The 16,224-nt window shown below is 34.2% G+C and overlaps 2 protein-coding genes across 2 annotated transcripts; one reads left to right on the forward strand and one right to left on the reverse strand.

Annotated features, from left to right (window-relative positions):
• Positions 1–9,874: 9,874 nt before the first annotated feature.
• On the forward strand, positions 9,875–12,865 carry LOC127104629 (alpha,alpha-trehalose-phosphate synthase [UDP-forming] 6). Its single transcript, XM_051041806.1, has 5 exons — positions 9,875–9,952; positions 10,117–11,075; positions 11,300–11,573; positions 11,919–12,194; positions 12,800–12,865. The coding sequence occupies exons 1-5, from the start codon at positions 9,875–9,877 to the stop codon at positions 12,863–12,865; spliced, it is 1,653 nt and encodes a 550-aa protein (XP_050897763.1).
• Positions 12,866–13,014: 149 nt separating this feature from the next.
• LOC127104630 (uncharacterized) lies at positions 13,015–13,740 on the reverse strand. The gene is made up of 2 exons (XM_051041807.1): positions 13,370–13,740; positions 13,015–13,290 (listed from the first exon to the last, which is right to left on the reverse strand). Exons 1-2 carry the CDS (start codon positions 13,508–13,510, stop codon positions 13,015–13,017), a joined length of 417 nt encoding a protein of 138 aa, XP_050897764.1. The 5' UTR covers positions 13,511–13,740.
• Between the last annotated feature and the right edge of the window lie 2,484 nt (positions 13,741–16,224).

The raw sequence follows: 16,224 nt of genomic DNA on the forward strand, positions 1-16,224 counted from the left end.
TTATAAGCGTATAAGTACCTTTTTTGGTCTTTTCCTGCACAAGAAGAAAAACTTTGTCAAATAGTTGAATGAAAGAGGTGACATCACATAATTCTTCGACGTAATACTTAGTCCACCATTTCCCAAACTCTCGACTGCAGAGGAAGTTGGGCTTAAAGATGAACGGAGTAAGCTGGGTTCTGCCAGTATATCTGGCTATTTGTTTGAGGGTAGTAACTTCGTTATGGACTTCATTATGGAGAAGGAGACTACCCTTCTTGTCATGCAGGCACTTTGGGAGGACCTGAACTAACCCAAATTGTCCAGCGACAAGATTGGGTTGATAGGTTATCAAAGTAACTTGAACCTTCGAAGGGTTGAGTCGAAGGGTTAAAATCCTGGGGGTCAAAAAGGCTTCCCAAATCAACAAATATTTTGTCTCCTGTTTCTTGGATGGAGATAGGAAGGTCCTGGTAAACCATTTGGGACCGTGCTTTTTGAAGGAGAATGGGGTCATGCTCGAAGTGAAAACATGGCGCTTAGCAAACATCATTATATAGCCCATGAAAGTCGGTTGGAAGGCTTGTCTTTCATCATTTGGAGTCAACTGAGTTAGCCTCGTGCCTTCGACCCTTCTATTCTTGATCTCCTCAGTATCTTCATCGACGAGGCCTTTGTTCGGCAGACTGGCCTCGAAAGTGGCATTTAGCCAAAGTTGCAATAGCCAGAAAGGGCCAGACAGGAGAAGGTTCCCTTTGTCCCCCAAATTCTTTAGTTGAGCCACTCCATCACTCAAAGATTCATAAAGACTCGCCAAGGTCATCTCGCTTAGGCAGATATCGTGCCCATCGTGTAGTTGGTTCGCCAAAGTGAGGTATTTCTTGGCAACTAGTAGGGATTTCGAACAAAAAACGGAGTGGGACAACCACAAGGATAAAAAGGCTATATGCTCCACGTCGGAGACAACGTCAGTATCTTTATCATGGTAATGAGAAATGTGGGTCGAGTATGCTACTCTGGTGGTCGAAAAGGCGATGGTGTCCATAGAGTCAATGTCGGGATCATAAGTGTATCTAGTAGGCTTCATCCCTGTGATAGCGATCATGCCGAAAAGGGTTGGCGTGGCCATACCACAAGGAAGGTGGAAAGTGTAATGTGTAATATCCAGAAGTACAACGAAGAAATCAACATAGGAGCGATGTACTCTAAATTCAACTTCGACAACATAATCAAGTCATAAATTCCTATGTCTTTCCAAGCCTGGGCCTTAACTTTCTCTACTTTAGTTAACCAGTTTAGATAATCAGTAGGATCTTTAAAGGTGGGAGTAGCACGGAAAGCTCTGAAACCATTATTCATAAATCTTATATCTATAATATCACCAACCGTAGGGTTTTTGGTGGAGGTGGTTTCAGTTCTAGGGTTTCTAGCTTGCCCTATGGGCTTACATTTGTGATAAGAAGGAAAGAATTCTCTACTCTTACTAGAATCATCATCTAAATTAGCTAAGGGTCCAGATAATGCATAGTTTTTTTTTCAGAAACAGAAACAAGAATGAGTACCTGAGAAACGTAAATTCTGTGTTGTTCTTCTGTTTGGGGCTCTGGTATATATTGTCGGTTGCCAACCGCGAGTGGAGCAAACAACGTGGCGAATGGAGGAAGTTCGGAGATCTTATTTGGAGCTTTTGTCCTATTGGTGGTGGTTTTGACGGAGACACATGTTCCCTTAAGAGCTTTGCTTGAGGTTGCCATTGTTAGAGCTTGAAGGAAATCTGAGTTTAATTGAAGAGTGTTTGAAGAAAGAAAAGCTAGAGTATTTAGAAATTCATAAGGCGTAAAAATTTGAAATGGGTAAGTTGGTGAGTTTTATATGCACACTTGGAAGAAAGAGCGTTTCAAGTAAGTATTAATGGTTGAGAAGTTAGTGGGACACGTGTCTTTCTTGGGTAGTGTGATGGAGATGCCAATTAATGTTGCAGCCCATGATTTCCTAGAGTCTAGGAAACATGATGAGTGAAAAGATTTGGTTATGGGATGAAAGGATGTGGGTAGGAAAAAGATAATGATGACTCTGACGTCACCAGACAAGTTGGAGAAACTAAAAAGTTTTGCTAACATTGGGACACTTGGTGCAGTGTCAGAGTTATTAAGGCGTCGAAACAAGGTCTCAAAAAATGTCTTTTTCTCACAAGTGTCGAAAATAACATTTTTGGGGTGCAATTTGTTAGCTCATATTTTCGACGCCTATTAAGAATTACCAAAAAGGGAAATCATATGTACAACTGTTTTTCGACCAGGAGGTGGTATTCGACCAGCTGAGGGTGATTCGACTGGACAAGGGTACTAAGGATCAGCATACAATTGAGACTCCATAAAGATCTCTTAAAAAATGGTTGAAAACGGTTTTCGATCAAAGATTTAAAATTTAAATAAGGGAGGGAACTTCGCCCTTATCAGAAACCGTTGAGAGTACACGTGGAGCATAGTAGATAATTGTGTACATGCAAGACGCCATGTGTCTCGACGTGATTGAAGAACCATCAGAAACGATTATCTCGATCCAGTATAAATATATGGTAGTGTTAGAAAAGGGTGTGCCAAAGTATGTACAAAAACCTATAAATTTACCAAGTACTCGTGTGAAGAAGAATCGTAAATCACAGAATGTACGTTTGTTTACACCATTGATAGTTACTTCAGAGCAATACAAATTTATCTTTACTTTTTTCCTTCCAGAAATATACTTCTTTATTGCTTCATTCCAAACACTTTTCTTTTACTTCATCATTTACAATCTTAAGATTTCTCTACTTTCAACATTTACTCTTGTCAATTGTTTATCGTTAGAAGTCCTTTACAATTTCTCTCATTCATATCAATCATTTTTATTCGTTTTCAAACTCCAATCTTGCGCTTATTATTGGAATGTTCGTTATTACTGAAACTCATTTTCAAAAGAATTAGCATATATCCTAAAACCAATATGATCGATCATGTAACTAACCAAATTTAGAAATTTGGAAGATCAGCGGTTGTTTACCGATTTTCAAGGTAAACACATCTACATATACATAAAGGATAATTGCTCATTCACTCGTATTTATCTTCCCATACACTCCATGCTCGGATACACATTTCTTGAAGCCAACATCCTTTAGGAAACCATCAATTCTTTTATTCCAAGCTCTTGGAGCTTGCTTTAAACCATATAATGACTTCTTCAACTTATAGACCTTCAACTCTTGGTTTCTCATAACAAAACCATGAGGGTTGTTCTACATATACCTCCTCTTCGAGTGGTCCGTTCAAAAATGCAGATTTGACGTCCATTTGGTAAATGGGCCAATTTTGGTTATTTTCAATACCAACAATAAGCCTAATAGTTTAAATCCTAGAAACTGGTGCAAATACCTCCTTAAAGTCTACGCCTTCTCTTTGCAAAAATCCCTTAGCCACCAATCGAGGCTTATGCTTGATTATCTCATCCTTGGGATTTGCTTTCACTTTTAACACACATTTCACACCAATTGGATTCTTTCTTTTTAGTAGATCAACCAACTCCCAAGTATTGTTCTTCTCAATGGATTCCAGCTCATCCTTCATAGCACAAATCCACTTTTGATCACTTAAAGCCTCTTCCTTATTAACGGGTTCAGATTCAATCATAAGTGAAAAATGGATAAAATCACCATCATCACTGACTTTGTTGTCCTGGAATAACTCACAATCTTGGAGTCTTTGAGGCAAACCTCTTTGCCTTGTTGACCTTCTGACATTTTCTTCAATTCGGGCTTCGACAAAGGGCTGTTCTGCACTTCCCCTTTCTTCAAAATTGGAAAATATGAAGTTGTATCCTATTACGACTTTCTGGTAACTGGTTAATGAATGCATGTAACCGGTTAACATCTGTTGGTAACCGGTTACACCCTGGTGTACTTGCTTCAATTCATCAACTATGACATCCCTACTGATCATGATCCTCCTGTTTACAATATTAAACAGTTTGGAACCACCGGTAGAGTGATACCCTACAAGTATCATCACTTCTCCCTTATCATCCAACTTCTTTCTAAGTTGTCCCAGAACATGTCAGTATGTAACAAAACCAAGGAATCTCAAATGGTTCAGATTCAGTTTGAATCCCAACCAGGTGTTACATTTTCAAGCTTCTTTGTAGGGCACCTATTCAACAAATAGGCAACCGTGGATACCACTTCTCTCCATAAATCTTTCGGAAAGTTTTCCCCTTTTAACATGCTTCTCACCATATTCATGATCGATCAAATCTTCCTTTTGGCCATACAGTTTTACTGCGGTGTATAGAATGGTACTACCTCATGTACAATCCCTTCTTGATCACAAAATCTCCCAAAGTGATTTGAGACATATTCGCCTCCACCATCAGTTTTGAGCACTTTGAGTTTTTAACCACTTTGCCTCTCAACCATGGAATTAAACTTCTTAAACACTTTAAATACCTCATCCTTTCTCTTGATTAGGTATGTCCATAGTTTTCTACTATGATCATTGATAAATATGACAAAGTACTTATTGCCACCAATGGAGTCTACTTGCATCAGTTCACACACATTCGAATACACCACCTCAAGGTGATTATTTGTTCTAAGGTATGCATCCTTGTTGAATTTACCCTTATGTTTCTTCGCTTGCACAGATTCTTCATAAATTTCAACTGGCATGTTGATTGATGCAAGCCCCCGTTACCATTCCGTTCTTTTGCAAGTATTTGAGATCTCTAAAATTGATATACCCAGGATGATAGTGCCACATCCACTCTTCACGATTTACTGCAATAGCAAGACATCTATGCTCTATAACCTCCAACTCAATCTTGAAGGTTCAAAGCTCTTTTTGTATCCATAACGTGTAGCCCCTTGTTTTCCATGTGAATCTTGTAATTATTCTCAAGCAATTGGCTAATACTTAAAAGGCTACATTTGATTCCCGTAATGTATAATACATCTTTGATCATGGAATGTCCACCATCCCTCCTCATGATCAAAACATCACCGATCCCAGTGTCATCCATGAACTTTACTTTGTTCTTCATGAAACAATTGATTTTTACAAACCAATCCCCCCCCTCATATTAGTTGAACAACCCGAGTCCATATATCACTCCTCGTTGCATTGAACTCCTTTCAGACTCATCATGGCACCTTCCTCTTCATGCAACTGGTTAACTGCATCATTTAACCGACCATAACTCAAATTTTCAAAATTCTTTGAGTTATTGTAGCTGCTGTCCAGCAACTGTTTTTTGTTGGAATCCCCTTCTATGATCATGACCAAAAGTGTATTCTTTCCATCAAACTCTTGTTTTGCAACCTTGGATTTATCCCCTAGAGATTCCTTCTTGTTTGCATTACACTGTTTTGCAAAATGACTGAACCGTTGACACTTATAGCACTGCTCCTTGCTCTGGTCAAACCTTTTCTTTTCACCTCTAAAGTTGCCTTGACCATCATGTTTGTTGCATCTGCTCTCATCCCTTTGACAAGTTGAATTCTTTGATTTTAGGACTTTTTTCCACCAAAATTCTGAAAAATTCCCTTTGCTCTTCATGGGCCATTTCCTTTCGATCTCTTGTCCTTCTCATTGAAACGAGCTTGGAAAGCGATCTCCGCATTTGCCTTATCGTTATTTGTCTCCTACATCCTTTACTCATGTGCCTCAAAAGAGATTTGTAGATCCTCTTTGCTCATCGTCGCAAGATCCTTCAATTCACTAATCGCCACAACTACATTATCAAATCTTAGTGTTAAAGAACGCAATTTTAGTGACAACATACTGCTCTGTAATAAATTCTTTGCATGCCTTCACTTGATTCGCCAATCAATTGATTCTTGTTGTGAAATCATTGATTAACTCTTTTTCCTTCATTTGAATCAATTCGAGCTAACGTTTGTGAGTTTGTAACCTCACCATCTTTGCCTTGTCAGTCCCTACATATGCCTTCTCTAAGATCTCTTACGCTTACTTCGACGAGTCGCAATCACCAACTTTCTCAAAGTTGTCGCCATCAACACATTGATGGATCAAACACAATGCCTTAAAATTTTTCTTTTTTCTTCCTTATGTGTTGCTTGTTGTGCCTCTATTGCATTTTGGACAAGAGGAGTAACACCATTCTTGATTACTTCAAGAACATCTTGGTAGACAAACAACACCTTTATTTTCTTGCACCATTTTCATGATTCTTTGTGTCAAGGATAGGTAGGTTTGCATGGATTCTTTTATTGGAGACAAAATTCATGTTACACACTAGGTGTTTGTGGATTAGAACCGGGCTCTTGATGTCAAATATTGGAACAAGACACAACAAGTTTGATGAAGAATGATGGAGAAACTTTGGATATGGAGAGAGAGAGAGAGAGAGAGAGAGAGAGAGAATTTAAAGTGAGAAGTTATGATTGCATTAAACTAAGATGAGAATGCATCTTATACATTTATACATGAGTTACAATATAATTAGGAAACAAAGTGACCAAGTAAAGTAACAGAAAAGTACAAAAATCGGGCTTGTAACCGGTTATATCATTTGATTAATCGGTTACACTTGACATGAAAATTAAATCTTCTTCAGTGGTAATCGGTTAACATAATAAGTTAACCGATTACAGCAACAAAAACACCACTTTTCTGCTATTTGGATGAGTTCTGACCTTGCTATAATCGATTATCCCCATATTAATATTTCTTTTTTTAGATATACACGTGCTTTAATTCGAATTTGAAATAAGTATTTTTTATGTTAAATATTAATAAACTATAAATTAAATAATATATATAATTAATTAAATAAAAATAATATTGTTTATATTCCTTTATATATGATTTATTGAATTATTAAGGTATTTGATTTATATATTAAAAATAAACAATTTAAATAGTAGAATAGTTTTTCTTATCAAATGGCTAAGCATTTACAATGAAATAATTATGGTTAGCATGGTTTTTTTTTAATTACAAAGTTAAGATGAAAAAGAAAAACAAAAAACAACAACTAAATTAAGAGGAATTAGAGAGTCAACCATGAGACAAAGTGAGAGTCCTAAAGACAGAGCGAAATATAAAAATATCATATTCGATGAAGTGATAGATTCATAATTAATGCATTGAGGATATAAATTTGAAGTTGGTGCAATAACGATAATGTAGAAACCGAATCATGACATGCTAACCATAATATAGATTTGGGAGGAGGAGACGCCAAATTCAAGACTCAAGATCAATAAATTGTAGCAATATTAGCACCCTGATTTTTTAGTTCATAATCTTTCAATGTATTTATTGATGACCAATTTTTCTCCGATTTCTTTTTATATTAATCATTAATAAATATTAGATATATTTTTATGTATTAACAATAAATACAATTTCAGTATTTTTTTATATATTTATCACATATAACTATTTATCATGTTTTTTTTTATATTAATAACTGTAAAATATGTGTCTTATATTTTTATATGTATCAATTTTAAGTATTTTTTTCGTGTTTATTAAATACATATTAATGAAAAATATGTGTCTTGTGTCTCATGTTTTATGTATCATTGACAAATATTTGTTTTTATTTATTTTAATAATTATTAGTTACAAATATTTATCATTTATTTTTATATTAATTAATAACAAATATTTATATTAATATTTATTTTATTTTGATGAACCTAACATAGAGTTATGCTTACTTGTGTAAATTAAAGTTGTAATATTCAAATTGATTAATAAGTATTTTGGACAAATTAGAAAAATAAAATACTATTTTGTAATGCATTGGTAGTTAAAAATATATAATAATGTTTGAAATATTCATGACATTAGTTAGATGTCATAGTTTAAAAAATATATAATTTTTTTTACCATGAAGTATGTGATCATTTTCTCTTAAACTCATATTAGATTCAAATTAGTATATAATAAATATTTTATTTTTATTTTGAAGATGTCAAAAATAATCTAAATTTAATTAAAATATTCATTAGTTATAAATATTTGTTTTATAGATAACTTGCACACTTCAACAACTTTTGATTTGTTTTCAAAAAACCATTTAATTAAAAATAGTGAGAAGAAAATTAATGTTAAGTATTATAATTTTTCTTACTTTTATTTTGATATATTAAAAAAATTAAGTAATTTTTTAATTAAAAAATTTAGTCTCCACATACAATTTTATTCATTAAAGTTAAATTAATATATAAGAATTATTCATATTTTTATTTTATAAAATATAAAAAAAAATAAGTTTAATTAGTCGATGACAAACAAACTGAACTATATATAGTATAACGACTTTTAATTACGCATTTATAAAAAATAGACATAAATCAAAAAAATAAATTGATAAATGACATTTTAATTATGTTTTAGACTAAATGAAAATATAATAAAAATAATTAAAAATGGACATGTGACAAAAAATTAAGTAAGATTAATTTTATATAAGTAGTTTGGGTATTATAGTAAAATGGCATAATTTGTATTTTTACAATTACAAATGTATCCTAAAAATTGGACACATGTATTGAAGTAAAAAATGTGTAAAATGACTGTTTTATAATTTTGATGGTAGTTATTTTTCTCAATAAATATAATTTTGATGGTAGTTAGTAGTTACATATAGAGATGACTAAGATACACAGTATGCTTGTACGATAAAAGAAAAGACATGCTGTCTTTCATTAAATTTAGGATATAAATGTGTGACCGACAGGTTTGATTCCAATAAATTCACAGCAACAATGACAGAAAATTAGTCTTGGTCCATACGTACATATTCTTATGTAGTCCATTTCTTCACATTTCATTTCTCACCAGATTCCTCCAACAACTTATATAGTATTAATTTGGTGAGACCAAAAGGATAAGGATTCAATTGTTTTTAATTTTTAAAATTTGAAAATAATAAAATTTGTTTGATTATTTAATTTAAAAAATTATTTTAAAAATTATCTCTTTATTTTTTAACTTTTAAGAATTAAGTAGAAAAAATGCTAGAATATTTTTATATATTATTTTAATATTACAATAATAATAATAATAATAATAATTATTATTATTATTATTATGTGGTAAATATATTATAACTATATTAATTATTTTATTAAATTAAGTGTCTTAAATAATTAAGTATTTAATTAAAGTTAAAAAGTTTATTAAGCTTTATTTAGAAATTAATTAATTAGATATGAGCTCAAATATGAATAGATATCGATGTTTGGATATTTTATTTTAGAACAATGAAAATCCTAATTGCCATTATTTTAGAACAATGGAAATCCTAATTGTCATCACTCTATAAATATGCTATATTCCGCAATATACCATACACAAATAATTTACCTCATCTCCCCATCTAAAAAACATTCAATGTATTAGGAGAATCGGTTAAGAAAAAACCACACAAGTCATCAAGTGTTCGTTGTTTGTTTCATAAAATTTATTTTCAGGTCCTTTAATTATATATGACTATCTCGTTTCAGCATGAATATTTAATTAACCGTTAATAAATTAAGGGTTAAATACACTTTTCCCCCCTGTAATGTTAGCGAGTTTAGGATTACCCCACTGTAAAAATATTTTTTGTAAACCCCCCCTTATGTTATGTAGATTCCTTCATAGAACCCCCTAATATCCAGGTGGCATGGAATCTAATAAGAGGTCCTACACCTGGCATATTTTTAATTTTGTTAAAGTGATTATGTGTCATTTTACACTTTTTAATTTCAAATACCCCCTTAGAAAATTAGGGTTCTGAACATAGCAGGGAAGACGAAGACGAAATTTCCAGGGGAAGACGAAGACGAAGAAGAAGAATGCAGGGAACGAAGCAAACGAGAAAGACGACCGCAGTGAAGACGAAGATGAAGACAACCTCAGCGAATACGAAGAAGCGATCCAGCTCAGTGAAGACGAGCTCAGTGAAGTGTCCAAAGTCCGAGGTTAGTAAAAATTTGAAGTTCATCAATGTCGTAGGGTAAAATTTTGAAATCAACAATCTTTGACATGTGGGTATAATATATTGACAGGATTCACAACACTTTAGTGTTACACTCCACCATGGGGGTGAATTTTACAGGGTTTTTGAAGAAGAAATTATATACAGAGGGATATCTTCAAAGGGATAAGTTTGAAGCTATTAGCCATGGAGCAGCTTCTTATTCAGCATCCTGAGTGGCATGGAAAGGTTGTGTTAGTTCAGATAGCCAATCCTGCAAGAGGGAAAGGGAGGGATGTGAAGGAAGTTCAAGAAGACACTAAGGCGACGGCGAAGCGGATTAATGAAGCATTTGGTAAACCTGGTTATGATCCTGTCATTCTGATTGAGGAGCCATTAAGGTTTTATGAAAAAGTTGCATATTATGTTGTGGCCGAGTGTTGTTTAGTGACTGCGGTTAGGGATGGAATGAATCTCATACCGTATGAATATATAATCAGTCGTCAAGGAACTGAAAAATTGGATAAAGTTTTGGGAATAGGTTCGTCTCTTAAGAAAAGCATGCTGGTTGTGTCTGAGTTTATTGGTTGTTCGCCGTCTTTAAGTGGAGCTATTAGAGTGAATCCATGGAATATTGATGCGGTAGCAGATGCGATGGACTTGGCTTTGGAAATGGCTGATTCAGAGAAACAGCTTAGGCATGAGAAGCATTATCGATATGTTAGTACTCATGATGTCGGTTATTGGGCTCGTAGCTTCTTGCAAGATTTGGAAAGGACTTGTAGTGATCATGTGAGGAGAAGGTGGTGGGGGATTGGTTTTGGATTGAGTTTTAGAGTTGTAGCACTTGATCCAAACTTCAAGAAGCTATCAATGGAGCACATAGTTTCGGCTTACAAGCGGACAAAAACTAGGGCGATCCTTCTAGATTATGATGGTACACTAATGCCTCAGGCTTCCATTGATAAGAGCCCAACCAGTAATTCCATTAAAATGCTTAATAGTTTGTGTAATGATGAGAACAACATGGTGTTTCTCATCAGTGCTAAAGGCCGAATGAAGCTTGCTGAGTGGTTTTCTGCTTGTGAAAATTTGGGAATTGCTGCCGAACATGGTTACTTTTTAAGGTAAATTGCTTGGGTCTTTTGACCTTTTCAGCCTGTAATCGCAAATTCCACGCAGTTAGCACATCGATTGCTGTTGGATCAAGATCGACAGATTTGACTCTATCTAAAAGCTGTCGATGTGCTGCCTGCGTGGAAATTTGTCTATGCAGACAATCTAATTACAACTTTTGCATGGTTTGATGCTTCTGTTAGATTATAACTTACGGCTGGCTGTCTGGTTTCAGACTTAGGAGGGATGCAGAATGGGAAACCTGCGGACCTGTAACAGACTCCAGTTGGAAACAAATTGCCGAGCCTGTCATGAAGCTTTATACCGAAACAACCGATGGATCCACAATTGAAGATAAAGAGACCGCACTTGTTTGGTGCTACGAGGATGCAGATCCAGATTTTGGATCGTGCCAGGCTAAAGAACTTCTTAATCATCTTGAAAGTGTGCTTGCAAATGAACCAGTAACAGTGAAGAGTAGCCTGAATAATATAGAGGTTAAACCACAGGTGCGTATAACATTTGTCGAATACTAGTGATATATTCTTTCTCTGTATTTGATTCTGTTTAAGCTTATTATATGACATTGGCACTTGCATAAATGTTAATAAGAACTTGCAAAAACTTAGAATCCATAAGCAAATTGCTGTTTTCAGCTTATGCAAAGTTGCAGAGCTTAAACTAATTTCTGCTTGATTATAGAAACAGAGAAGTTATATACAAGTTATACGATAATCACTTATTGAATAAGCACTTATTTAAGTTGAATATTTTGAAGTCCCCCAATCCAATCCTACACGGGCTTGTAGTTGTTAATCTGATACTTACACACATACGTATACATACACTTGCAGGGTGTGAACAAGGGACTTGTAGCTAAACGCCTACTTTCGACCATGCAAGAAAAGGGACTGTCACCTGGTTTTGTCTTGTGTATCGGAAGAGAAGATCTGGTGTTGCATATAAGATCTGGTAGACCTAAGAAGATTAGGATAAGAGAAAGTGGAGAGGATGGTGCAAGGAAGAGAAGATCTGGTGTTGCATATAAGTGCACCAAATGTGATAATTTTGGTCACAATGCTATGACTTGTAAGGCTACCACTCAGGATCCCAATGCACTTAAAAGAATGGTAATTCATTGTGATGAAAAAAAACCTATCATCAAAAGAAGGCAAAGTGAGAGGATCAAGTTGAGTTGGTTTAAAAGACCCATAACATGTGAAGGAATATCTAGTGACAAACCAATTACCCTACCAGAAAATGAAGACATACCCACTTCAAAATGAGGGACTGATTATTATGTTTCTGCTATGTATTTTGTAATCCTTTTGGAAAACTCTTTTGTAATGCCAACTGATCTTTGAAGACATGTATTTTGTAATCCTTTTGTAACAAACATATGCACTTACTGTGATGATCAATTCTAATGTATCAGTTTAACATTATTGGTGTGTATTGTCTATAAAACACAATGGCTAGTCTGTCACATTTTTTTCTTGTTTTTCATAAACCATGAATTCTGCAGAGAGCCATGGCTAGTCTGTGCACTAATCTTACAACAAAACCATGAATTCTGCAGGACCTAAAGAAAAAGCCAAAGTATTTAATTACATTCACCTTGAATTCTGCACTGAAAAAGTTTAAGAGATAGACTACATTAATATATTTCAATTTATTTATATGTTTACTATGTCATATTTTCTTTAGAATTACTGACTATAAAATTGTTCTGTAGTTTTCTGATGATTTTGCAATTTTGCTCTTTCATTATGATATAACTTTTTTCTGTCATTATTGGTAGATTGAATGCTGAAAGTTTAATCAAATAATGATGCTGCACTGACAGTTTAAGATTGATGAACAGATTACATTTCATTGATGAACACATTACAAGTTCAACATTACATTGCTGAAAAACACTAATGACATAACAATTACATGACAGACTCATTAGACTAACTTAACCATAGCTGCTATCAACATCCATGACAGACCAATTACAAACATTAACCATAAATTTTTCCTCTTTTCCATTGCAATCTTTTTCTTCAGTTTTTCTAACTTGTTAAGCTTTCCGACTCTGCAATCTATCTCCTCAACAATCTCTTTAGCAAATTCAATCAAATAAGCCTTGTTGACTTCACATTGGCGGCATCCGGACGGATTGGTTTCTTTCACTGCAAACTCACTGACCAAATCATCCCACAAAAATAAACCGCACCCATTCTGCAATTTGAGACAAACACCACCAACAATTAATTTCGAAATCAAACTCAAAATAATAAAATGCTTCAAAATTGCTCACCATATAATTCCTGCATTTCCAAAATTTGCGACCGGGGTTTTCAATTGACTTGGAGACCAACAACTTCATGGTTTCATTGCATCCACATCTTGGTAAGCCGTTTCCAACTTCACTCGTGGAAGATGCCTTGCTGCCACCCATAACCCAGATGAAGGGGACACGGACGAAGATGAAGAGAGGGATGGATTTGGGGTAGGGATGGATTTCACGAAGAGAGAGAGGGATGGATTTGGGATAGGGATGGATTTCACGAAGAGAGAGAGGGATGGATTTGGAACCCTAATTTCTAGTTTATGCCATGCTGGAGACCTAATGAAGATTCACATGTGAAAATAAAAAAATTAAAAAGCCACGTCTGAAATAAAAAACCAAGATTCCATGCCACCTGGATATTAGGGGGTTCTATGAAGGAATCTACATAACATAAGGGGGGTATTGAAAAAATAACTTTACCAGGGGGGTAACCCTAAACTCGCTAACATTACAGGGGGGTAAAGTGTATTTAACCCATAAATTAATTCTAACTAATGGTATCCAAGTCGGTTTTAATTTTTTTTCTTTCACATTCTTCGAGTGCAATCAATTTATTATATTGGTATGCACATGACATATATAAACACAATTATGTGTTTAATTTTCCAATTTTAAATTATGCTAGTATTTTCTTGCCTAATTAGGATAGCTTAATAATCATTTGATTATTAAACGATCAGATAAACATACAATTTTGGCATTATATTTGCAAGTAATGTTTATATGAATTTTAAGACCTTCCCATTTAATTTATTAAATTAAAAATGTCTAGTGACTTTGATTTAGTTGGTTGAAACAACAAGTTGCAAAAGTAACCTCTGTTGTATAAATTCGATTAAATAAGAATCACAAAAGATGTAGTGTGTACTTGTTTATGCGAGCAGTTATGTCGCCCAAAAAGAAGACACAATTTGGCAGAATAATTGCATGTCTGTGATGATAAATATGTAGTAATTATTGAGTTTATCCATATGATTGATGATTGATGTTAAAGACGTCCATTAACAGACATGACTTATTACTAATATTTGATCATTGTCTGAGAGTATCGTTTACAATTAATTCTTACAATCAAAGATTGAGAATTGATGGTGTTTTTGGTATCTTGTAAATGTCTTATTTAATTTGCATTTAAAGAATATTGTGTGTGTCTATATTGTAAGTTGACATGCCTATTATTATTGTTGTATGTTTGTTATTCTTTTAATTGATCCAGTTGTCGCTACTATCGCTCCAATTCGTGCTGCTCATATTAACTTTATCCATATGCTGAGTGGGATGAACTTCAAATCCATGAAAGAATCTCTGGAGATCACTCTTAGATACATGGTCATCTTTGAGGGTTTGCAAAACGGGTTACCGCATATAGCCTCAAATTTATCGTGGTTAAATTATAGGTAAATAGTGACTCATAAAATTTCTGCCAAGTAAAATCGTGATTAATTAGGGTCTCTATTTGTTTTGTCATGGTTAAACTATAACTAACCTATAGAGGGCCTCCAAAAACTTGAGACAACCCTGCTTAGATGCATGGACTTAGACTTATCCCTGAGCGAAGAGCGTCCAACCGCCGTTGCTGAGAATGAAAATGAAACTAAAATAGAAAAATGGGACTGATATACCTGAATATGCCTTATGATGATCAAAAGATCAATGCCTGAAATTATTGGGGGTTCGATTGCTGAGAGCAAAAACACCAAGAGGTTCCTTGAAATTGTGGAGTAATTATTTTATAAAAATGATAAGGCTAAGACAAGTAGTACATTGTCCAAACTCATTTAAATGAGTTATAAAGGTAAAGGGGACATAAGGGAGTAGATCAAGGAGATGTCTAATCTCGCATCGAAATTCAAGGCACTAAAGTTATAACTTCCTTAGGATTTTACTATGCACTTGGTGTTCATATCTCTCACGGCGCACTTTGAACAATTTAAAGTGAGTTACAATAGTCAGAAGTGCAAATAGTCTCTCAATGAGCTTATATCTCACTGTGTGCAAGAGGTAGAAAAATTAAAGACAGAGAAGACTAAAAGTGCTCACTTGGCTACAATCTCTCAAAATAAAAAGAAGAAGACTACGTGAAATTTTTCTCAAAATAAGAAGGCAATGGAACAACCTAAGGATGTCACTTGCTTCTTTTATAAAAAAGGATGGATACATGAAGAAGGAATGTTCCAAGTACGTTACACGGTATGCAAAGAAGTGTAATTTTATCACTTTTTTTTGTTCTAAAGTTTATTTAGTTTATGTACCTAAGGATGCTTGGATAGGTGGATTCTCATATTACTACTCACATAAGTATGTCCATGCATGATTACTTGTGGAGTCGTCCACCACGTGATGCTGGAAGGTTCATCTATGTGGGCGATGGAAATAAAGTTGCAGTAGAGGCTATAGGGACTTTTAGATTATTATTAAAGATTGATTTTCATTTGGATTTGGTTGAGACTTTTGTTGCACAGTCTATTAGACGAAATCTAATTTTTATTTCTATTTTAGACAAATCAGGTTATGCTTCTTCATTTAGAAATAATAAATTTAGTATCTCATATGATTCAAGTGTTGTTCGTTATGGTTCTTTGAATGATAATCTTTATATGCTTGGTATTAATTGTCCTTATAGCAAATTAATGCAAATAGAGTCACAACATGCAAAAACAAAAATTAAATGAGAATTATGCCAATTTATGGATGATGAATGGCTATCAGTGCACATCATTTAGTAAGAAAAACCATCGAATTCTGACAAGAATTGAGTAAGTTAGAAGCATTTAAGTGAAAAAACTAGAAAAAGCACTTTTGGGTGAAAAATAGGCATTTAG

The sequence above is a fragment of the Lathyrus oleraceus genome, chromosome 7 (assembly GCF_024323335.1).
Source record: "Lathyrus oleraceus cultivar Zhongwan6 chromosome 7, CAAS_Psat_ZW6_1.0, whole genome shotgun sequence".
NCBI classification, from domain to species: Eukaryota; Viridiplantae; Streptophyta; class Magnoliopsida; order Fabales; family Fabaceae; genus Lathyrus; species Lathyrus oleraceus.